The sequence below is a fragment of the Alligator sinensis genome, unplaced genomic scaffold, assembly GCF_000455745.1.
Source record: "Alligator sinensis unplaced genomic scaffold, ASM45574v1 scaffold628_2, whole genome shotgun sequence".
NCBI classification, from domain to species: domain Eukaryota; kingdom Metazoa; phylum Chordata; order Crocodylia; family Alligatoridae; genus Alligator; species Alligator sinensis.
In genome coordinates this window covers 6,135,291-6,151,378 of record NW_005841833.1, presented here as the reverse complement: position 1 = coordinate 6,151,378, position 16,088 = coordinate 6,135,291, and the positions used below count along the sequence as shown (strand labels likewise).

At 51.8% G+C, this 16,088-nt stretch overlaps 2 protein-coding genes across 3 annotated transcripts in view; one reads left to right on the top strand and one right to left on the bottom strand.

The window, feature by feature from the left end:
• The first annotated feature begins 6 nt into the window (after window positions 1-6).
• Window positions 7-12,589, top strand: TFIP11 (tuftelin interacting protein 11). Of its 2 annotated transcripts, XM_025199646.1 has the most exons (12): window positions 7-190; window positions 2,304-2,460; window positions 3,128-3,284; window positions 3,655-3,782; window positions 4,325-4,477; window positions 5,090-5,599; window positions 6,295-6,401; window positions 8,487-8,655; window positions 8,843-9,086; window positions 9,889-10,031; window positions 10,347-10,512; window positions 12,129-12,589. In XM_025199646.1, the coding sequence occupies exons 1-12, from the start codon at window positions 42-44 to the stop codon at window positions 12,482-12,484; spliced, it is 2,439 nt and encodes an 812-aa protein (XP_025055431.1). In that variant the 5' UTR covers window positions 7-41; the 3' UTR covers window positions 12,485-12,589. The 2 variants fall into 2 exon arrangements, with proteins under 2 accessions (XP_025055431.1, XP_025055441.1); XM_025199656.1 differs by lacking the exons at window positions 7-190; window positions 2,304-2,460 and having other exon boundaries at window positions 3,142-3,284; window positions 3,597-3,782.
• Window positions 12,590-12,703: 114 nt separating this feature from the next.
• The window catches only part of SRRD (SRR1 domain containing), a 4,871-nt gene continuing 1,486 nt past the window's right edge, over window positions 12,704-16,088 (bottom strand). Inside the window, exons 2-5 of the mRNA XM_006015277.3 lie at window positions 15,960-16,058; window positions 15,436-15,590; window positions 14,034-14,079; window positions 12,704-13,732 (exon numbers count right to left, since the gene is read on the bottom strand). Coding sequence (XP_006015339.1) covers window positions 13,502-13,732; window positions 14,034-14,079; window positions 15,436-15,590; window positions 15,960-16,058 — 531 coding nt within the window. The 3' untranslated portion in view covers window positions 12,704-13,501. The remainder of the gene's footprint in view (window positions 13,733-14,033; window positions 14,080-15,435; window positions 15,591-15,959; window positions 16,059-16,088) is intronic.

Genomic DNA, 16,088 nt, shown 5'->3' with positions numbered 1-16,088 from the left:
TGTCGCACCTGTACGGGCAGGATGAGGAGGGCGAGGTGGAGATGGAGAGCTTCGAGATCACGGACTGGGACCTGCAGAACGAGTTCAACCCCAACCGCCAGCGGCACCGGCAGACCAAGGAGGAGGCCACCTACGGCATCTGGGCCGAGCGCGACTCCGACGACGAGCGGCCCAGCTTCGGCGGCAAGCGGTATGGGCGGCTCCTCGCTGCTCACGGGGCTCCCAGGAGGAGCTGGGTGACCGGAGCCGTCGTCTTCTCGCTGCCCCGCTCAAGTCTCCGAGCAGATCTTCGCTGGCCGCCGTCCACGGGCTCGACTCGTTTGGGGCCGGCGTGGTCTGCTCGGTGTTCCCTTCCAGATCCCTTGTTGTTAGCTCGTGACCGCGCTCCTTTCCCTGCTTACTGCTTATTTGTCCCCCAAAGTCGGTTATGTTTCCAGTTGCCCCCACTTTTAAGGGAAGTTTCTAGTGTTTCCTTGTGAGCGTAAGCCCGCACGTCCCCCACGGCGTAACAAACAGGTCCTTGTCAGACAGCGGCAGGCAGCAGACGCTGAAAGGGAGAGTGAACAGGGAAGGACCAGGGATTTTTCCTCCCTGTTCCTCTCCCCCTGCAGCCTCCAGCATTTAAGGTCTAGGAAGGTCTGATTCAGGGGTTGTATCCCTCACTCCCATATTCAACAGCTACTGATGCCCCTTTCCTCCAGGAATGTCCCCCAGCCCATTTTGAATTCGCATCTGGTGGCGACGAGTTCCACGCTTCAGTGACATGTTGGGTGAAAAACCTTTGTTTTGTTCTTTCTAAACTTAATGCCTACTCGTTTCATTTTGTGACCCCTAGCTTTTGTATTGTGAGAGAGAGTAGATAATAAATCCCCCTCCCCCTCTACGCAACACTGGTCAGGCCACAGCTGGAGTACTGTGTCCAGTTCTGGGCGCCGCACGTCAGGAGGGATGTGGACAGCATGGAGAGGGTCCAGAGGAGGCCACCCACATGATCCGGGGACAGCAGGGTAGACCCTACGCTGAGAGGCGACGGGACCTGAACCTGTTCAGCCTTCACAAGAGAAGGCTGAGGGGGACCTTGTGACAGTCTATAAACTCACTAAGGGGGACCTGAAGGGTTTGGGGGAGACCTTGCTTCCCCTAGCGCCCCCCGGGAAAACAAGGAATAACGGCTACAAGTTGTTGGAGAGTAGGTTCAGATTAGACATCCGTAGGAACTACTTCACAGTCAGGGCGGCTAGGATCTGGAACCGACTTCCAAGGGAAGTGATGCTGGCTCCTAACCTGGGGGTCTTTAAGAAGCGGCTCGATGCCTACCTGGCTGGGGTCACGTGAGCCCAGTTTCCCTCCTGCCCAGGCAGGGGTCGGACTCAAAGATCTACAAGGTCCCTTCTGACCCGACTTCTATGATTCTATAAATCCCTATTGGCTTTCACTTCGGCATTTAGTTGTAAACCCTTGTCCTGTGCTCCCCTTAAGGGTTTCTCTTTCTAAACTGAACAGGCTTGGCCTCTTTAGTATCTCCTTACACAGAAGCTCCTCCATAGCTCCCACCATCCTTGCTGCCCGTGTCTGGACCTTTTCTAGTTTTTCTGCATCCTTTTGTGGTGTGGGGACCAGAACTGGGCGCAGCATTCAAGGTGCACCATGGGTTTATAAAGAGCATTCAACGTGCACCATGGATTTATAAAGAGACATGATGATACTTTCAGTTCCGTTAATAATTCCCTTAATAAAGTAACTCCATCCTCTCCCTGCTGGCCTGAAAGGAACCACGGGAGAGTTCTCTCGTCAGCCCCGGGGGTTCTGGGACTTCGGTCTTGTGTGACCACCAGGGAGCCGTTGGCACCCTGACACCTGGAGCGTAGTGCAGAAAGGTGCTCTCTCAAGCACGTAGAGGTGGTAAACGACGTGCTGGCTGTGGTTTGTGTAAGAGAAGGGAGGGATTGGAATCTCATACAGGGTTTTTCAAAAGCTACATAACCTGGGTTGTCCATACATGGTGTTCACTTCCCTCAGCAGTTGGCTTAGTGCCTAGATAGAGTTTGGGATAGAGATGATTGTTTTTCAAGGCTGAAGTTTGCTAAAACAAAAAATGCGAGGTCCTTTTCAGAACGCAGATTTTCCTTCATAAATTCTAACTTCCTGCATTTCAAATACCAGCTTTGTAGCTCCATATCGTAACATTAAGAGTGAACTGCTTGCGAGGGTGTCTCTGACTGTGTTCCAGCTGCTGCCCCAGTGGAAGAGCTCTGACGCACGCAGTTCTAAAAATGCCTCTTTAACGTGATTTCCTTATACAGATCTCGAGACTACTCGGCCCCTGTCAATTTTATCAGCGCCGGGCTGCGAAAGCCTGCAGCAGAGGAGGAGGTGGAAGATGACTCGGACGAGGATGATGAGAAACCTATTAAGCAGGAAGAATTGCCCAAAGAGGTTGTACCAAAGAAGTTAAAAACGGTGAGTTATTCTTAAAATGAGCAACCCTGTTAAAGATGTTCGTGTAGCCCCCGTCACAGGAGTATCTAGACTTTAGGACATTAAATCAGCAGATGAAAAAAAGAATGATGCTGTCATGCTGCCCACAGGTCTGTGATTTCATCCTCTGCTGTGGAGGCAGTTTCCCCTCACTTTTGTGCATTTGATGGGTTGATGGGCCTTCCTGGCCCTTGCAAGGTTTGCCCCTTTATGAGTGTTCTTGCAGAGGAGATTGGAGTTATAACAAATAAGAGGCTGCATTTTGTTTCCATCCTTTCAGCTGTAAATGTGGTCAGACCGCAGTTTCTGTTGATAGCACTGAATGTGACTAGCTTGAGCAAATTACCAATTAATGTGATTAAAAATCGGTGCCCCTTTTTTCTCTGTTGAGACGCACAAAGCTTCCACAACTACTTTTGACTTCAGCCCATGGTAAAGGCTTATAATTATTAGCCTTAAATGAAAATGTGGATACAACTTCACAACCCTCACCAATATGTTGAGGAAGCTTCTCACCTAGTGAGCAGGAGAGGAAGTAGCACAGTATGCGAGCTGCTGAGTCTCCATTTGGAAAGGATCTTCTCCTGAGAGAGCTTACAAGGACCTAGCTTGTTACACTATTTAGCAATATTGGTTTCTTTTTTAACAGGGTGGTAATTTCAAACCCAGCCAGAAAGGATTTGCAGGAGGGAATAAGTCTTTCATGGACTTTGGCAGCTGGGAGAGACACACCAAGGGAATAGGACAAAAACTTCTTCAGAAAATGGGTTACGTCCCTGGCAGGGGTCTTGGAAAAAATGCTCAAGGTACGGCGTCCCCTTCCTGCCCCTGCACAATAGTTTGGGTGTGTCAGGGATTCTTGAGGTGTTTGGTCTGCAAGATAAAATACATATGTATTCGTATTCTGTGATAACGTGAGACTGGCCTGTGGTGGGAGATGGCAGACTCTCTCTATGTAGCATGGGAAGGGGAAGAAGTAAATTGGAGGTGAAATTGGATGCAACAGTCTGTGTTTTAAAAGGAACACAGTAGGTGTCACTGGCTGGGCAGATCAGCTGTACACACAATGACAGACTTAAAAAGCAGCTGGTAATTTTACGGTCCTTAACACTGTTTAGCTGTGGAGAATCCCGGGCTGTCCTTTGTGGCTGACATGGCTATTGCAAACCTCGCCAGGTATCATCAGTCCGATCGAGGCCAAGCAAAGGAAAGGCAAAGGAGCTGTGGGTGCGTATGGCTCTGAGCGAACCAGTCAGTCGTTGCAGGACTTCCCTGTTGTTGACTCAGAAGAAGAAGCAGAAGAGGTAAGTCCAGCTCCTGACGTGGCTGTTCCACACAGTGTGAAGCCCAGTTTAGACACTGAGGCATTATATGTTCAAGGGACATTTTCCTCAGTTGTGTGCAGGAAGCCGTAGTCGCAGAAGTTGGGCTTTTCCCTCTTGACATATAACGTTCTTCCTTTGTGTCTTGAAAACCTTTAGCTGATCCCAGAGAAACTTATTGCAGGGTGTCATCCTCACTGCTGGGACCTTGCCTAAAAGCATTCCAGAAATGTCAAACCTTCTGGTTTGTCTAGGGTACTGGGAATGGGTGGTGATGATTTTTTTTCCATCCTGGGAATAGACGGAACTGTACGTTTCCAGACCTGTTGCGATGTGACTGACTAGGCCCCAGGTTTGAGCTAGTAATTGGCCGTTCAGCTTTATCTGTTTGCCTTCACTCATTTTCTTTCTGTGCTGCATTCTGAGCGAACTGCAACTGAAATATTCTCGAGTGAAGAATCTCATGGCTCACATCCAGGGCTGTCAACACTGCAGTTCTGGGCTAACCATGGCTTTTTATTTAGGCATTCCAGAAAGATCTCAGTCAGTGGAGAAAAGATCCCAACGGAGGCAAGAAGAAACCCAAATACTCCTACAAGACTGTGGAGGAACTGAAAGCCAAGGGCAGGATTGGCAAGCAGCTCTCAGCCCCTCAGAAAGAGCTGTCCCAAGTTAAGGTAAGACTGTTGTCCAAAGCAGCAGCACGTGGGACATAGGGTGCTGTCTGAGAGATGCTTGTTCTTTAACCAGACAGACAGAATGACGAGGGTGGCAGCATACCTGCACAATGTGGTAGGATCAGAAATAGCAATTGGGTGAATCGGATGCTTGATCCCAAGGGAGCAGGGACTGGATTTGTCGTTGGTGCAGACAGACTTCTGCCTGGATGGAATCACATTTCTGTAACAGGGAATAGAAATGCTGATGGCTTTGCTCCAGCAGCAGCGTGCAGACCGTTATGTACCCCAATTTCTTTCTATGCTCCTCAAGTGAAATAATAGACTTGAGGGGAGAGGAACTGTCTGTCTCTGTCTGTCCATAGACAAAAAAGGCCTGATCTCTAACCCAAACTCTGTAGCCAGCACTTAAAGCCACATGTAGAGCAGCCCCTAAATTTCTAGGGCTCCATCTTAATTGGTCTGGTTCAGATAACTTGATGGTGTTAATGTCCAGTCTGAGTTTCTGAATCACATGGAAGCCGGTGATTCCCAGTCCAGGGTGGGGGAAATCTTTCCTTCAAATGGAAACACAAAGTCGGATCTTTCAGTTGTGTGTTTTCTTCTCGGAAGGTTATCGACATGACTGGCCGCGAACAGAAGGTCTATTACAGCTACAGTCAAATCAGCCACAAGCACAATATTCCAGATGACAGCCCTCAGCAGCCACTGGGCAAAGACTCCAAGCCCCAAGGATTTGCCTTGCCAGAGCTGGAGCACAACTTGCAGCTTCTGATTGATATCACGGAGCAGGAGATCATCCAGAATGACCGGCAACTACAATACGAGAGGGACATGGTTATCAACCTGACCCACGAGATACAGAAGATATCGGAAGTTCTCACGCACGAGGAGACGGCCATTGGCAACCTCAGCAAGGTGCTGGAGATGGTGGAGGAGTGCGAGAGGCGGATGATGCCCAACTGCAGCAACCCCCTTACACTGGATGAGTGCGCCAAGATCTTTGGGACCCTGCAGGACAAATACTACGAGGAGTATCGCATGTCCGACAGGGTGGACTTGGCCGTGGCTATTGTGTTTCCTCTCATGAAGGATTACTTCAAAAACTGGGATCCTCTCAAGGTGAGCCTAGGGTTGCCTTGTTCGCACTGTTTATTGGTTAGGACTGATAAAAGTGCTGGGGACCCTGCTTTGATCTGAAGCATGGATTACATGGTAAGAGAGTGGCTTTGCTCCTATGTTTGCAGTATGGTCCTAACATACTTGGATAAAGGGAAATTTGAAGGGAGATCCCCTTTCCCCTGCTGTTGGAAGGAGGGTGTGGCGCTGCATCTTGCTAAAGTGAAGGCCATGGTTTTCCAAAGTGACTCGAGACATGAGGGGTGTCTCAGTCCATGGAGGCTCTTATAAAGGGGCTACGTTTATCAGAGGGGAGGTGCAGAGAACGAAAACACAATGGCCGGGGTTTCACTGTGGCAAGTAAGAGTGTCTGCTTAACTCATCGAAGAGGCACGCGCTGTCCCACAAGCAAAGGCCTTCAGTAGGCAATAGCAAAACCATCTGCATCGTAGTTGTACATGTGAAAGGTGCAGCTTCTTGGATTTCTCTTTCTTTGCTGCTTTATGTTAAAGACACTCCAGGGTTTCACCCCTGTGGTCTGCTAAAGGCCTCTGCTTGCTGGCTGTGTGGCAGAGGGGCTGGGAGAGAGAACTGTCTTGCTCAGCCCATACTCTTAGCTGTATTTCCCCCACCCCTTTGTGTGCTAACTGGTCTGGAGGAATAAAGGCTAAAGGCTGCTCTGCTCCATTCCTTTTCAGGACTGCACATACGGCACAGATGTTATAGCCAAGTGGAAAACCCTCTTAGAAAATGATCAGCTGTTGTCTCTCAGTGGGCAGGACCTAACCACAGATGCCTTTCACAGGTAACCAGCTCATGGGCTGGACTCGTATGCACCATCTTCCAGAGGTGCTTTGAGTGCACTTTCCAGATCATAGAATCATAGAAAATGAGGGAAGAGACCTCAGGAGATCACATCTAGTCCAACCCCCTGCTCAAAGCAGGACCTTCCCCAACTAGATCATCCCAGCCAAGGCTTTGTCCTGCTGAGTGTTAAAAACTTCAAGGATGGAAATTGTACCACCTCTTTAGTTATCTCGTTGCAGTACTTTACAACCCTCCTAGTAGGAAAGTTCTTCCTAATATCTAACCTCAACTTCCCTTCCTGCAACTTGAGCCCGTTGCTCCTTGTTCTGTCATGTGCCCGCACTGAGAACAGCCCGGCTCCATCCTCTTTGCAGCCCCCCTGCAGGGAGGTGAAGGCTGCTATTCAATCCCCCTCGGTCTTCTCTTCTGCAGACTAAATAAGCCCAGTTCCCTCAGACACTTCTCATAAGTCATGCGCCCCAACCCCAGAACCATTTTTGTTGTCCTTTGTTGGATTCTCTCTAGTTTGTCCACATTCTTTTTGTAGTGGGGGGCCCAAAACTGGACACACAACTCTAAATGAGGCCTCAGCAGTGCCAAATAGAGGGGAAGAATCACTTCCTTCAGTTTGCTGGCAATACTCCTAGCAATGCAGCCCAGGATTTCATAGATTTCATAAACATCAGGGCTGGAAGGGACCTCGGAAGATCATCGAGTCCAGCCCCCCGCCCGAAGGGCAGGAAGCCAGCTGTAAAGAAGTTCTTCCTTATGTCCAGCCTGAAACGATCTTGAAGTAGTTTGTGACCATTCGACCTCGTCATCCCTTGGGGCGCTCTGGTGAACAAACGTTCCCCCAGATGCTGGTGGTCACCCCTGATAAACTTGTAGGTGGCCATCAGATCACCCCTGAGCCTGCGCTTTTCGAGGCTAAAGAGCCCCAGGGCTCTCAGCCTGTCATCGTAGGGTCTGCTTCCCTGACCTCTGATCATGCGCGTGGCTCTTCTCTGGACTCTCTCAAGCTTCTCCGCATCCTTTTTGAATTGTGGAGCCCAAAACTGGACACAGTACTCCAGCTGCGGCCTCACTAAGGCCGAGTACAGGGGGAGAATGACGTCCCGGGATTTGCTTGAGAAGCATCGATGGATGCAAGCCAGCGTTTTGGTCGCTTTACTAGCCGCAGCATCACATTGCAGGCTCATGTTCATCTGGTGGTCAATGATGGCCCCCAAGTCTCTTTCTTCCATAGTGCTAGCCAACATAGCACTGCCGAGCCTATAAGGATGCTGCGGGGTTTTTTTCCCAAGGTGGAGAACCTTGCATTTATCGGCGTTGAACACCATCAGATTCTCGTCCACCCACTTGCTGAGCCTGTCCAGGTCAGCCTGGATCACCCGCCTGTCTTCTGGTGTGGATGCTTTGCCCCAAAGTTTGGTGTCATCGGCGAACTTGGCCAGTCCGCTTCTGACTCCAGTGTCCACATCATTAATGAAGATGTTGAACAGTATGGGTCCAAGGACAGAGCCTTGGGGGACCCCACTGGTCACAGGACACCACGATGAGTGACTTCCATCGATTACTACCCTCTGGGTCTGACCCCGGAGCCAATTTTCCAGCCAGTGGATCGCCAGAAGGATGCCATTAGCCTTCTTGGTAACAAGGGCACACCGTTAGCTTATTGTCCACTGTCGCCCCCAGGTCCTTTTTTGCAGAGCTGCTGCCCCGCCAGTCAGCCCCCAGGCTGTACTGGTGCGTGGGATTGCTGCGTTCGAAGTTCAGGACTTTGCACTTGTCCTTATTGAACCTCATGAGGTTTCTTTTGGCCCAATCCTCCAATTTGTTTGGGTGTCTGTGAATCTTAGGCCTACCCTCCTGTATATCCAGTACTCCCCCCCAGCTTGATGTCATCTGCAGAATGATCATCAGATGACCCCCAGTCTCACGGGTGAATGTGTCGTATGTTAAAATTGAGTGCTGAGCAGGTTCCAAAAAAAAGTAGTGCTTTTTAATTGCTCACGTGGAAGAGTTACCTATTGGGTCTATTTCAGTTCTAGGCCATAGCTCTGATTGTGACTGTTTTTTCCAGGCTGATGTGGGAAATCTGGATGCCATATGTGAGAAACATCATAACACAATGGCAGCCAAGAAACTGTGGCCCAATGGTGGACTTCCTAGACAGCTGGGTTCATGTTATCCCTGTCTGGATACTGGATAACATTCTGGACCAGCTCATCTTCCCCAAGCTACAGAAGGAGGTGAGAGACAAAGTCACACTAGGCCGATGCCAGGTGCTGAGCCAGTGCTCAAATGCCAGTCTCCTCCAATTGTCCGAGAGCCTCTGGGGTGCCTTTGGGCATCACTGGGGGCAGTGAAAGAGCTTCAAAGGAGTCCTGGGATGGATGGATCTGTTTCAGTTCCGGCACTCTCTTGTCTTGTTTCAAGGTTGAAAACTGGAACCCTCTGACAGACACTGTCCCGATCCACTCGTGGATTCACCCCTGGCTGCCGCTGATGCAGGCTCGCTTAGAGCCCTTGTATTCTCCGATCCGAAACAAGCTGGCGAATGCCCTGCAGAAGTGGCACCCCAGCGACTCTTCAGCCAAGCTGATCCTGCAGCCCTGGAAGGACGTGTTCACGCCCGGATCGTGGGAAGCTTTCATGGTCAAAAACATTGTGCCCAAGCTAGGTGAGGGCGCTGGGAGACGGTGACACTGGAGACAGATGGCACCCCAGAGAACAGCACATTTTGTGATGGGTGGTATTTGAGAAGTTGTCCCAGTTGTATTTTATTACTGTTTTTGTGTTATAGGCAGTGGGCCAGGGAAGTGTTTGCAAAGGGGGCTCCTTGGCCCGGCACCCTAGGGGCCTTCTTTTCCTCCTGGGCCTCACTTTGGTAGTTCCTCTGCTTTGTATGGCTCTAGACCAGTGGTTTTCAACCTGTGGTCCACAGACCCCTGGGGGTCTGCGGAATATGTGATGACTGAAAGATGACTAGGATGAATGAGAAGTATATGAATACCCACACTTACAATGCAAGGGGGTCCACGCCTCCATTCGAAATTTCCAAAGGGATCCGCATATGAAAAAAGCTTGAAAGCTACTGGTCTAGAACCTCCAGCCTGAGTTGAGGGAAGAGGAGTGGAAGGGGATCTGCCGTGTTGCACGCTGGCCTGCTCTCCAGGCTAGCTTTTCCCCAGACAGCTCTTCATTCACGCTGGCAAACCCGTCTCTGCTGGGAAGTAGAGCCTGGAGTGAGGTTTTGAGTTTGCACTTCTCGCTGCAAACTGTAAATGCTAGAGGTGAAGCCAACAGGCCTTTCGGAGGCAGGACAGGTCTCTGGGTAATCAGAGTAGAGAGGGGAATGCTTTGCTGGGCAGGGTATGGGATGCTACTGCTGTTGGAGCAGAATGTGCTGAGCTGCTTGTCAGCTAAAGAAGCTGGTCTCCAAGCACAGCCATTCTTGTTTACTGCCCCTCTTCTTTCTCTAGGGATGTGCCTCCACGAGCTCGTCATTAATCCTCACCAGCAGCACATGGATGCCTTTTACTGGGTGGTCGACTGGGCAGGCATGATCTCTGTGTCCAGCCTCGTTGGGCTGCTGGAGAAGCACTTCTTCCCCAAGTGGCTGCAGGTGTGTGGCTCAGGCCAGCTGGCTGGGAAGGTGCTCAGTCTTGCCCCGTAAGAGAGCTGTCTGTTGTTAACGTGGGGTCACTATCCTGGCCCAGAGCACAGCCTGTGAGGAGGAATGGTGGTGTGCTCACTGCGTGCTTCTCGGTCACGACTCCATGTTCCCTGATCGCAGCGTTTGCCGCTAACAAGGCTCTCGCAGCTGTCAGCAGGTGCCGCCACTGGCCCTGCTCTTTCACTAAGCTTGTTCAGAGCCAAACTAATTGACCTGGGGAGACTTGTCCCATCCTGTTGATTGGTCTTTTGGATTGTGTTGCAGGTGCTGTGCTCCTGGCTTAGCAACAGCCCCAATTACGAAGAGATCACCAAGTGGTACCTTGGCTGGAAATCCATGTTCTCAGACCAGGTCTTGGCGCATCCGTCAATCAAGGAGAAGTTTAATGAAGCACTTGATATCATGAACCGGGCTGTCTCCTCCAGCGTCGGTAAGGCTTTCCCTCTTCTATTCTACTTAGTGTTTCACAATGCAGCAGTACCTCGCTGCTGCCTGAGTCTATTCAGATAGAGCCCCTGCTAACTGGCCTCTCGGTAGCTCCTGCCATCAGCACTCATACAAATTGCTTTTGCCTGCTGTGTCATAGATGGCCAGCTCTGCAGGGTTATCTCTTCTGGTCCCTGCACTTGTCTGAATTATTAATTGGTTTCTGGAAATTTGCTGCTTCCATATATAAAGGGCCATGGTAGATAGTATTAAGTGGTTAAGCCTCTAAATATATCTGGGATCTGGCGTGCGTCAATAATGGAGGGACTGTGGCTTAACGACCTGGTACCCTGCCAAGAAGCCTGGGCTCTTTGTTGTGAACAGCAGGCGGCTGGGTGGCAGGACAGATTCGGGGAGGAAACAAGCCCTCGGCTTCCCAGTCCATGCCCCAGCCCCTGTGTCGCCCTCTAGAAGTTAGGGAGAACCTCCTAGCCTGCTCCTCTCCATGTTTGCTGGATAACCTTCTGGCAAGACTCAGCGGCAGACGGGGGCTGTGTAGGGTCAGCTCTGGACATAGTGAAACGGGCCACAGCCACAGGCACGCAGTACACAAGGCAGGGAGCTCACCTGCAAGAAGGCCTAGTAGGCTACTGCAGACAGCCACTCAGCAAAACAAAGCTGCTGAGAACAGCTCCTCCCCGCTGCTGAGATCTGCTGGCCTGCCTAGCTTCTCAGCAGGGCCTGCTTGTACTGCACTAATTAACTGCAGGAAAGGGGGCAAGTGGCTTGACCCGGTCTTGCAGCAGCAGAGCACTGCTTGCCTGCGATCTCCCTCATTGCCCCAGTGCCACAGCCGTGCCTGTAAGCTCCCAGGGTACATGCAGTCAGGGTCTTTCTGCACTGAACCCTGCCATCTTGCCATGGTTTGCTAGCACCCTCTGCCTACGTGTGTCCTGGGAAAGCACGCAGCTCGCTGAGCTGCCTGGCACAGGGCAAATCCCTGCTTGCTTCGTTTGTTCGTGCAGTGACGCTCCACTTAGCTGCTCATCACCTAAGGGCATAAACTGTTTCTACACGTGGCACCCTGTCTGCCTGTGCAGTAACTGTAGCTGCATCTGTCTGCTCCATAGCTAACTGCTTTCAGGACCGTGAACAGGGCCAGAGCTGCTCAGTTCAGGGATTGCTCCTACCAGCAGTGCTCATTGCTACTGCTGACACCACTGTGCACGTGTTGGCAGCCCCCAAACTGACCAGCTTCCCTCCCATTCAAGACTTTTAACTAGGCTAAGTGCTATTAGAAGTCTTGAAAGTGAGGGAAACTGGTCGGTGGAGGGCTGCTGAGGCCACGGCACTGCACTCAGCATTGTTCAGACTCCACTGGAGTGCCTCTTTTCTGCCCTGAATCTGCACACTTCACCTGAGCACACTGGAATGGATTCAGGGAATGTGTTGCCTGCATACCCTCCCGTTTCGGTTAGCAGCTAGGGAGCTAAAATGCCTACAGCAGGGTGGGGCCCTTCTCTTTGTAGTCACATTCTGTATCCCAGGGTTTGGCTTCTCCACCGATGTGCAGTTGCAAGCGACTTGGGACCCTGACTCCACCTTTCTTTGCCCCCCTAGGCGGCTACATGCAACCAGGCGCCCGGGAGAACATCGCCTATCTCACTCACACGGAGCGGAGGAAGGACTTCCAGTACGAAGCCATGCAAGAGCGGCGAGAGGCAGAGAACATGGCCCAGCGGGGCATCGGCATGGCCGCCAGCTCCGTGCCCATGAACTTTAAGGACCTGATCCAGACCAAAGCAGAGGAGCACAACATTGTCTTCATGCCTGTGATTGGGAAGCGACACGAGGGGAAGCAGCTGTACACGTTTGGGCGGATCGTGATTTACATCGACCGGGGCGTTGTGTTCGTACAGGGAGAAAAGACTTGGGTCCCGACTTCTCTGCAGAGCCTCATTGATATGGCTAAATAAGCAGCCAGCTCAGAGCTGAGCATGTTGTATATAAGGACTGTGAAATCCCCCCACCCACGTTAGTGCTGTTTTGTTACAATAAAGAGGTGACAGCTTTGTAGACCCGATGGATTTTCAGGATTGTCTCTTAGCAGTGCAGCCTGACGTAGCAGCTGGCAGAGATGCTAGCTGCTGCTGCTTTCTGTATTCGTAAGTCAGAGTAGAACAAGCCTCCCCTCTAGGCTAGATTGGCCACAGAGGCAGCGCGTCTGCATGTGGATAAGCAGAGGTCAGGCTAACAGAACAGGGCAAGGGCTTTTGTGCTGCCTCCGCAGCAGTGTTTCCTGCAGGCTCCCACCCAGCACACAGAGGTTTGGGAGGCTGAGGGCTCCCCCAACACTCAGAGCGCTGAACTGGAGGGCTGGGGGGTCCTTCCAGCTGCTGCTTGGGACATCCTTTGGGAACAACTTGTTATTCTGTAAGCGCAAGGTGCAGAAGGCCTGATCCTTCCTTCCCCCAAATGCTCCAGACTTGAACAGGCAGTCAGTCCCGTAGAGCATAAAAGCCTCCAGAGCCCCTGGTTTGAATGGCGGATGGAAATCCCTCAAATTGTAATATCCCCTCTTCCCCTGTAAAGGCTCAAAATCTGTCCGTGCTCATTTGGGAATAACTACCCAAAAGATCAGCATAAGCTCTGCATTGTTCTGGGGCGATTAGGGAGAGCGGGTGCTACAGCACAGGAAGTGGCTGATTCTGCACATACCACTACTTTCTAAATCGCAGGACAATGGTGTTTAGTACAAAACCGAGTTTACTGTCGTTACAAATAGCATCAGCCAAGGTGTCATTTTCACGCTATTAGAGAAAAGTGTGTCCCATTTACCCCTGTTTGCAGGCACCGCTGCCTTCAAGGTTTCTAGCTGGCCATGTCAAGCCAGCCGACAGCTGAGGTCCACGGTGTCAGGCATCAACGTAACATAAGTTAATAAAAGAGAAGATGAATGTCGCCCTGTAAAACGGCACCAAGCCACAGAACTGTTAAGACTCCACTTCATTCTGGGTTGACCTTAAAATGCTCCCTTTGTCCTGCTTCCGGATGATCTCGAGGTCCTCACACTCCTGGTATGTTGGCTCTTCCTGGAACAGCCAGGTGTCACACGGGAGCTCCTTGAGTTTGGCTAAAGGGAACCAGTGAACAGAAGTGTCGTTGAATACATCTGCATACTGAGGGTGAGTGGGAAGTGGAATTTCTTCTGTTCCTTTTAAAACCTGTAAATAGTAAGCAGACTGGTATGAGCTACAAGAGAAATTCGTTTCCACCTTGGGGCAAAACATAATGGAAATGAGAATTTATTTTATTTTATTTAACGAACAGGAGCATCAAGCCAGAATGATGCCCTGTCTGGAGAGTTTTGTCCAGCAAATACACCAGCTGACTCCAGTCGGAGGCATTGCTGTCTGCCACGAAACTACTGCCACCTGATTTTGTTTCCCCATTGGTATCTAGTAACTTCGGGGTTCCCCACCGAATGCACTAGACTAGATGTGTTTATGAAGTAGGAAGTCATACCTTTGCTATGTAGGAATAATCTCTCTCTAATATTCTTGACGGCAACCTAAAGAGAAAACGACACCAACTTTAGGACCCAAAATCACTTGAAGTACTGTGGCATTTCCCCAAATTGGCCACGTGCTCTTTACTGCTCTAATATGTGAACAACAGAAGGAAGTAAGACAACGTGTATAAGGCTGAATCCGTGCCAGCCTCAAAAGTGTTCCAAGGAAAGCACAAGATGACAGTTTTAAATCCTTGGCGTTGGGCTTAGATTTAGATGAATGGTGTCAGCCTCGCTGCTTAATTCAGCGCCTGCAAAATGCAGCTGGCCGGTGGGTGGCGTACCTTTCAAGCACTTAAGTCCAACGGTTGTTTCTAACCAACTCGAACAAAGGGAATTCTTGCAAGGCGGCTCTGAGCACAGCTCGCAGCAGCGCACGTAGAGGAAAAGCACCGAGTTGCACTGCAAACCTGCCATACGGCGCAGGCTGGGGGCACCGCTTTAGAAACTAAACCTGGAGATACTCAGAACCCAGGGCTGACTGCCAGTCGGAGCGGCTCGTGCAAAAGCTTCCCGAGGCCAACAGCATCTGGACAGGGAGCGCATCCTGGCTGGCAAGAGCCAGGGTAATAATAGTAACAACAAATATCTAATTCTCTGCTGCCCTTGAGAGGCTCCCAGCAACCAGCCAGTTTTGATTTCATAGACATGAGGGCTATGAATCTCGTGGACTGGACACGAGATCGTCGGGTCCAGCCCTCTGCCCACGGGGCAGGAAATCAGCTGCGGTCGAATGATCCCAGCAAGATGGGCATCTTAAAAGGTATCCAGACGAGGTGCTTGCACCACTTCTGCAGGGAGCCTATTCCACACTCTGGAGACTCGGACGGTAAAGAAGTTTTTCTTAATATGCAGCCAAAAACAGGTTGTCCAGGGTGCCCCGAACGCTCTCCCGGATCCTGGTACGCCCCCTTCCATACTTATAGGCCGCCACCTCGATTTACACCCCAGGGGCCGCTTTCACGAGCAAAGCGGTGCTGCCCCAGCTACGGGCACTGTTCCCACCAGCCGCAGACCCTCGCGTGGCTAAAAAACGCCTTGTAACTCCACCCTTCTGGTTGTTTCCGGTCACAGATTGGCACTACCGGAGGAAAACAGACCTCGGAGACACCCGCTCAGATGGCCGCTCGCGAAGGACGAGAGCTCGCCTCGGCCCCGCTCTCATCACAGCGCTAACGTCCCTGCGAGTCGCGCACGTTCGTTCGTACGCGCCTTCAGCGCCAAATGAAACGCTCCTTTTCGTTTGGCGCTGAATGAAAAGAGCCCGTGTCCCCGTCTCCGAGCACTTGAGAAGCGGGTGCGGGCACGGCCTTCGGGGAGGGCAGGAGAACATCCTCTCCTCCGCCACCTACCCACCTCTCTTCAATGCCCCGGAAGCTGTTCCCAACGATGATGATTTTGGACAGCGCCGCCACCGACCAGTTGCTCCACAGCAGGTTGTTATACAACGCCTTCCCGCAGTGGATCATGTAGAAGAGGGTGGTGCCGTCGCCCACGGGGTGCTTCCCCTCCTGCGTAGATTTTGCGGACGTTAGGGCTGGGAGGGACCTTGCGCGAGCACCGGGGCTCAAATCCCCCCCAGCAAACGAGCAGCGTTGCGTCCTGTGACCCTCTCACGCGAGCCCCGTTGAGGAGGGCAAAACCCGTCCGACCTTTGAACCCCACGGGAGCGGGGCTCACCTCGTTCTCGGAGACGACCGCCAGGCCCAGCTCGGCCAGCACGGCCACGCGTTAGGGCTGGGAGGGACCTTGCGCGAGCACCGGGGCTCAAATCCCCCCCAGCAAACGAGCAGCGTTGCGTCCTGTGACCCTCTCACGCGAGCCCCGTTGAGGAGGGCAAAACCCGTCCGACCTTTGAACCCCACGGGAGCGGGGCTCACCTCGTTCTCGGAGACGACCGCCAGGCCCAGCTCGGCCAGCACGGCCACGTCCAGCGCGGAGAAGACGGGGTCGAAGACGCGGCAGCGCTCGCGGGGCACCTAGGGGAGGGTGAGTGAGCGGGGCGCACG